The sequence below is a fragment of the Olea europaea genome, chromosome 3 (assembly GCF_002742605.1).
Source record: "Olea europaea var. sylvestris chromosome 3, O_europaea_v1, whole genome shotgun sequence".
Classification (NCBI taxonomy): Eukaryota; Viridiplantae; Streptophyta; class Magnoliopsida; order Lamiales; family Oleaceae; genus Olea; species Olea europaea.
In genome coordinates this window covers 18,320,254-18,328,033 of record NC_036239.1, presented here as the reverse complement: position 1 = coordinate 18,328,033, position 7,780 = coordinate 18,320,254, and the positions used below count along the sequence as shown (strand labels likewise).

The 7,780-nt window shown below is 38.1% G+C and overlaps 1 protein-coding gene across 1 annotated transcript; it reads right to left on the bottom strand.

The window, feature by feature from the left end:
- Positions 1-5,108: 5,108 nt before the first annotated feature.
- Positions 5,109-6,820, bottom strand: LOC111391776. Its single transcript, XM_023017035.1, has 2 exons — positions 6,558-6,820; positions 5,109-6,041 (listed from the first exon to the last, which is right to left on the bottom strand). Exons 1-2 carry the CDS (start codon positions 6,794-6,796, stop codon positions 5,945-5,947), a joined length of 336 nt encoding a protein of 111 aa, XP_022872803.1. The 5' UTR covers positions 6,797-6,820; the 3' UTR covers positions 5,109-5,944.
- Positions 6,821-7,780: the final 960 nt, after the last annotated feature.

Genomic DNA, 7,780 nt, shown 5'->3' with positions numbered 1-7,780 from the left:
ATAGAGAGAAGATTGGTGGTGGCGACAGTTTTGGTAGTTCTCGTCGTAGAAGAAAGACCTCATCAAATTTTGATTTGGGGAAGTGGGATGGGGTGGGAGGGAGTAGAGTTATATATTTATTTTTATTTTTTGGAATTTTTAATTTAATTTCTTAACTTATTTAAAATGAGAAAAATACAAAGTACTATTATACCCTTCTAAATTTGGTCCAAATTGGTCAAAATTCAAATTTTTTGGTCCATCCATTTGGATTTTAGCTGCATATTTATGAAATGTTAGGAATTTTCACTAACACAAAATGAAGGTTAAGATAAAATCTGTAAAAATTGAAAAATTTGAGACCCCACTGCAATTTTCCTTAAAAAATTAGAGAAAGTGCACATAAATGGGTTTCATTCTCCTTAAAAACTATGAATAGCCAAGGCTTCATTGGCTTGAAAGCTTTGGCTTTAACCGCCATTCTTTCTCCACCTTTTCCCTAGTGTGTTTTCTCTCTACCGTACTATATACAGTTTATTGTTTAGAGCCAGCGATGGCAACACATAGCCTAGGAAATGTAGCAATGAATTTAATTTGTTGTTCTCCGTCCTCTCCATTCCTCCAAAAACACTTGGAAGAAGTTCGATCTCTCTTTCCCGACATTGAAAATCAATTCGAGGATTATTTGGTCTTGCCTCTGGGTCTTCGTCTACTGTCTTTTTTCAACTAAAATCAAGGCATTGGCTTGATTTGATTTTCTTTGTTTTTCCTGCAAAAAATCAGTGGTTACTACCTTACTGGGATGAGTTGTCTCAAAGACGAATTTGTTATTAGTACATCTTTATCTTCAATTGTTATGAATATATTTTGCATATATGTTGATATCACAACGCTTGTTGTGTCCTGGATGATTTTACCCTTTTCCTTTTGTATTTTTGGTTTAGAGCTAGAAGTTTAAACCTTGAATTATTGAGAGGTCGATGTTGAGTGTATTAGCAATATTGATTTTCATTTTTTCTTTTTGTACTTTGGAACGTTGTTATCTCCTTATGTTTCGCTTTAGGATGTATTCAAAAGTGATGACTTCATTGGATTTTGTGGATCTTTCACAAATTTGTATAAAATTAGTGAAAATCTTTTATTTTAAATCTTTTATAGAATTTTGTAGAAATCAAAGACTTTTTGAATAGAATCCACGTGAATTTAGTACAATAATGTGAAATCGATGATAGTTTCCACAATTTTCCTTCCCCTTCCCCTACTTGTACGATAAAAAATTATTTTAAAGAGAATAAAAATTTAAGCTCCCGTTTGATCCCTTTTTTTGTCCAAAATTCATTTTTCCGTCACATCAACATGGGACCTACACACCATTGTTTATTGTGAATTGAATTCAAAAGGCATAAAATTCTAACTTTACCCTTTGTATTTATCAAAAATCAAAACAATTCAAAATGGTACCCAAAACTCGTTGAAAGTTCAAATGGTTTGGAAAGCTTGTCTACCTCACACATTTCCCAAGAATTTCTACCCAAACCCCATCATATGCCTTCTGCAAATTGCACACGTTAGGTGGGTAACAATGGTTCTACTAGTCAAATGGCCCTTCACAAATTTGTCTTGTTCCCACATTTCCCAACAAATTCTATCGACACCCCTACTATATGATTTTCGAAACGACATTGACCAACTCGGTACAAGTTAATTTTCTCGTGCCAGCTGCTTAGCTGTTTTCCTTTCGAACTTGTATAATATTGGAAAAAAGAACAAAAATCAAATGGAACTGTCCGCTTTATCAATTATGCTCATGAGTGCATCTACAATCAGAAGCATTTTTTTAGCAATGAACGTTAGGTACAAAAATTAGGCTAGATCACGACTGTTATTTTTTGATTAGTAAAGTTAATGATTTGTTGGATTGATATGACAAAATGTCTCCTAAAAATGAAAATGTTGTGTCTATTGTAAGGAATACAAAAATATATTAACTGGGAACACATATTTTCATAAAAATTACACCACATGCCATGCCTGTGTAAAAAATTGAAAGCAAATTATAGGACTCAAACCAATGTTCACGATAAATATAGAAGGCCGGACCATGGGATCCACGAGATAATGACCTAATGAGAAGAACAATATTTTGTCACAACTTTCAAATATTTCATAAGCAAATTGGCATGACGACTGCTGTGCCATGTAATCTCGAAGTCTATCCCACTCAGTTCGTTGCATGTCCGGTGCATTCATTTTGGCATGAATTTCATCTTTTGCATCAGGAAGCTCCACCTCGGCTGCATCTTCATCTGCCTCCGCTTTAGTAAACGCCTCATCCACTACTCCTCAACGCCGCAGGAAATTATGCATCCCCATCGTGGCTACCACAATTGCAACTTGCGTCGGGAAATGGTAGCTTGGCATACAATCCAAGACTTCCATCTTTGTTTCAACATACCAAATGCACGTTCTATGACATTCCTACAGGATGAGTGCTTGAAATTAAATTTCTCTCTAGAATTTCGAAATCTACGACGACGTCCCGTTCCCTTGTCGCAAAACTGCTGAAAATGGTACAGTATGTCCACACCTTTGTACGGGACCATATTCCCGGGACGAAAAATTTAAGCTCCCATTTGATTCCCATTTTTATCCAAAATGCATTTTTTCCGTCACATCATCGCGGGACCTGCACACCATTGTTTATTATGATTCGAATTCAAAAGGCATAAAATTCCAACTTTACCTCTTGTACTTATCAAAAATCAAAACAATTCAAAATGGTGCCCAAAACTCGTTGAAAGTTCAAATAGTTTAGAAAGCTTGTCTACGTCACACATTTCCCAAGAATTTCTAACCAAACCCCAACAGATGCCTTCTACAAATTACACATGTTGGGTGAGTAAAAATGGGTTTACTTGTCGAATGGCCCCTTACAAATTTGTCTTGTTCCCACATTTCCCAACAAATTCTACTGACAACCCAACCATATGATTTTCGAAACAACATTGACCAACCTAGTACAAGTTAATTTTCTTGTGCCAGTTGCTTAGCTGTTTCCCTTTTGAACTCGTATAATATTGGGAAAAAAATCAAATGGAACTGTCCGCTTTATCGACTATGATCATGAGTATGTCTACAAATAGAGGTATTTTTTTAGCAATGAGCGCTAGGTATAAAAATTAGGCTAGTTCACGTCTGTTACTTTTTTGAGTAGTAAAGTTAATGGTGTATTGGATTGATATGACAAAATATCTCCTAAAAATGAAAATGTTGCGTCTATTGTAAGGAATACAAAAATCTATTAACTAGGAACGCATATATTTTCATAAAAATTACACCACGTACCATTCCTGCGTAAAAAAATTGAAAGCAAATTACAGGACACAAACCAATGTTCACGATAAATATAGAAGGCCGGACCATGAGATCTACGAGACAATGACCTAATGAGAAGAACTATATTTTGTCACAACCTTCAAATATTTCAAAAGCAAATTGGGGTCGCGGCTGCTGTACCAGATAATCTCGAAGTCTGTCTCACTCATTTTGTTGCATGTCCGGTGCATTCATTTCGACATGCATTTCATCTTCTACATCAGGAAGCTCCATCTCGACTGCATCTTCATCCGCCTCCGCTCTAGTGAACGCCTCATCCACTACTCCTCAAAGCCGCAGGAAATTATGTATCCCCATCGTGGCGACACAATTGCAACTTGCGTCGGGAAATGGTAGCTTGGCATACAATCTAAGATCTTCCATGTTTGTTTCCACACACCAAATAAACATTCTATGACGTTCCTGCAGGATGAGTGCCCGAAGTTAAATTTCTCTCGAGCATTTCGAAATCTACGACGATGTCCCATTCGTTCGTCGCGAAACTGCTTAAAATGGTACAGCATGTCCGAACCTTTGTACGGGGCCATATACCAGGACGATGAACAAACCCAGAGTCCATTAAATAATACTTACTCGAGGTTGGCAACGAAAAATGTATTTTCGGAATGTGGATGGCACGAGCAAGCATTCGCATATCATGAGTATTGTTGGAGTGTTCTGCGAGCATGAACGTGAAGCATAAATTAAAATCACGTGCAGCCAACACGTTCTGTTTCGGCACTCCTTTTCGCCCTATGAAGTTCAGTTGTTCGTGTCATGGTAGCACAGCTTTGACATGCATTCCATCAATAGCACCGATGGAGTCCCCGAATAGTGGATGCTTGCTCAGATCCGACCTATGCAGCTCGATATCGTCGTTGTATTTCGGACTTTGATGAATCAGACCTGTTGAAAACGCGACGACCGCACGTAGAATCTCTTTAACGTAGTGACATACGATTTGCAAAAAGTGGTTGAAAATCGTTGTCACTTGTCGATATCCCTTCCCGTGCGCTAATATGCACAAAAACATGCCAACTTGATCGTAGATGTCGACCTGCTGGCTGCTGTGAAGCCCATGCTCGTCGTGCAACACATGAGCGAAATGTCGAAGTATTGCAGGATACATACAAAACTCTTGGTAGCACATCTGACCATTCCCACCTATTGCTTCCATCATAAGCATGTGACCATTCCTGGATAACCAAAAACGTTGGATACAATGCTGCTGCTTGTGATAGTAATTATGTGCGTTGACGTCAAAGATTCTGCAGTAAGTAACCTATGCCATTGCATCAGCTGCCAAATGGTAAAAGAATTGCTCTTCCTTACATTCCTCCTTAGAGTAAGAGCCCGGCATTAGAACGCAATTGAAGTTCAAGTCATCCATAATGCCAAACATGTATTACATTACTATAGTTAGACAGCCAAAGCTTGTTATAGAACTATGTTTACCGCAGTTTCATTAGACACCCTTAGAGCACCTCATATATTTTTCTGCATCACTCGGTGCATAGGCATTTATAGAATGTGGGATTCGGTATGAGTACATCATATGCACAACTGAACTCATGATTTCAAGTTAGAACGACTGTGCCACAACAATTGCCTTACATTAAATTATTTATCGTGAAACTTGCTTCTTGGAACAGAAAAATGTGTACTTGAATCATGCCAATATTTTTTATTAGATTTGTCGTGACAATTTTTACTAATCACAAGTGAAAATTGTTCCAACATCATAGCATGAAAAATATTTAAACACACAACGTACAACGGGGACAGATCGATGCATACAAAAGTTAAACAGTTTTTGGGACACAACACGTAGGTACATTTAATGCGCACAGTCAAAGGCAGATCGCTTGTCCTACTCGTTGAACAGCCATGCAATCCACTCAAATTTCTCATCTGCATCTTTCATGACGGCGAGTATGTCCCGACAGCACTTTTGAGCTAGAACTACACAGGCAAAAAGTAGAACGGTGTCCGCTGTAGAAGTCATCATGTCGCCAAGAACTCTTCTACATAGGCAATGCCACTTCCTCCACGGCACTGGTGGCCCGATCGACAGAAAACGATAGCTCTCGAGCAGATATTTTTTTCTTCTTCCCCCGTCGCTTGGCACTAGAGGACTTCCTTTTAGCATCCCTTGTGGTGCTGGAAACGTTCATGCCGGATCCATCGGGCATTTCCTCTGCTCCATCAATTGAACCACTACTCTCATCGTCGATCAAAATTGCATCACGGTGGTCTTCCAGTGTTCTATCCTCGAACAGCCCGAACCTCGTTCTACACAACTTCGTCGAAGTGATTGCATAATTTTCACCATCGTAATCGTCCCCAAATAGTTGACGAAGCGAATGTAGATCTTACTTACGGCATTGTCCTTGAAGTCCTTGTAGTCTTTATACTCTTGCGAACAAGGGTTAAAAATGAGGACAACAGTTCAACGAAAAATCAGAATGTGCCGAAAAAGAATTTACTGAAAATGTCAAACAATATTACGCATGGGTACAAGAAAAGACTACAGTGTTAGCTATTTCCAGAATGTAGTTTCGTAGATGTCGACTTGCATTAATCAAAACCATTAAAGGGAAACAAAAATTAACAGCATTATCTTAATCTTTTGATTCCACCACTCCTCCGGTGCAACGACTCGACTGGTGGATGCGTTGTACTCATCCCTGCAAAAAATTAACAACTTGGAGAGACATATGTGAGTTCGATGCATGGCGTCCCAGTGGTTCTATTCATATTAACCTCAATCTCACAATCACTAGTAAATTGCCAGAATTCAAGTTTAGCAACTCAATTCAAGTGTTTGATGTCAGATGCAATGCAATCGGAAGACAATAATAACTCATAGCTAATCAATAATATCTTGTAACACAGAGGCATATTTCTATTGATCAACATTTCTTTGCATTCACATAATTTTGAAGCTTCATTTTACTTTGATAATATTTTTAGTACTTCATGAAAAATCCATATATCTTGTCCTCATAATACTGGTATGAACGCTTCTGTTTCACTTAAAATTTTATAGCACCTTGCATACTTGAAAACCAAAATACAATCAAATGGACACTGAAAATAGCATAATAATTCGGTAGGGGTTGCCATCTGGTCTACAAGAAAAGAATAGTCTATTGAAAGGTAGAAAAATGACGGCGAGTACGGGACAATTGCTGGGAGCAAACCTATGTCTCAGTGGGATCCATATGGCCGGTAGAGATCCGAACTGAGAGGCGGCTTTGTAAGTCAATGTATGATTGCAGTTTGTTGGAGACGTCGTCATATCTTCTTGAAAAAAAAGTGCGTTGCAGACCTTATGAGAAATTGGTAGTGTCGTCGCCAATTTGTGCAGCTGAAGGTTGTGGGAAGAATCTTGGTTTGCGTAGCTGAAGGTTCTAAGAAGTGCTGTCACCAGTTTGCTCATTGTCTATAAGGGATTGGGTGTCTTTGATTTGTTGGTGGGGAATGGCAGGTAATGAAAAATAGAAAGCCACTGTTTAAGTCACCTGGGCTATCAGAAAAATAATTGGCAACGGTCCCAAAATTAATTTTTGACCAAAATTAATGGCTCCCAAACAGCCCCTAAGATTTTAAATAAATAATAAACAAAATTATACATATATATGATAAAAAAACATTTAATATTCAATATTATTAATATAATATACATTTAAAAATAAAAATAAAAAGTCAATATACTTAAATTTAATTATAATATAATAAATTTTGATCATACCTCTAATGTTCGTATAAGGAAAGAGTAAAGATAAATATTGAAAAAAAAGGACCTTTTTTAGTGAAAGTTTCCCGAAATCTCGTGATTAATGAGAGACAAATTTTGTGATTTTATGTGTGTACTTTCTACTTAAAATAAGTGGAATGGCAGAAAAAATCTCACCGGAGGTCCTACCACCCGCCGTCATGTCCGCCACGCGTTGCCCAATCACCAATTGTTGCCACGCGCCACCGCACAGGGGATGCCCCGGCCTGCTGGTCGTGGGTCTGACCTCCGTTTGTCCAACGAAGGTCTCATTTGGAAGTAATTTAAGATTTTAGCCTCAGTTAGTTTGAAGGTACTGTTGAAATTTCACACCCTATGCTCTGATACCAATTGTAGGAACTCCAATCTTCAACCACCAAGGTCTTTATAGGCTCAGTTAACCAAAACCAAATCAATACCAACACTCAAACGACCCAAGAACTCCACAAAGTTTCCACCTACGGTTGCTAGATTTTACCTCACTTAGAGACCACCACAAAGGAGAAATAAAATCATCAAGAAAGTCACCACAAAGGGACGAGCAGAAGAAGTAGAAAGAACAGGTCGAAGAGAATACGCAGAGAGCACAAGAGAGAACACAAAGTCTTGTAGAGGCCATGTGAAACACAAGTAAATATAGATGGTCCA

Bases quoted from the DNA above. Each gene is read 5' to 3' on its own strand.
- LOC111391776 (XM_023017035.1), bottom strand. From the start codon at position 6,796: ATGAGCAAACTGGTGACAGCACTTCTTAGAACCTTCAGCTACGCAAAC. The intron at 6,042-6,557 runs GTTTGCTCCCAG...AATTTTTTGCAG, and splicing joins TGGATCCCACTGAGACATAG to GGATGAGTACAACGCATCCA.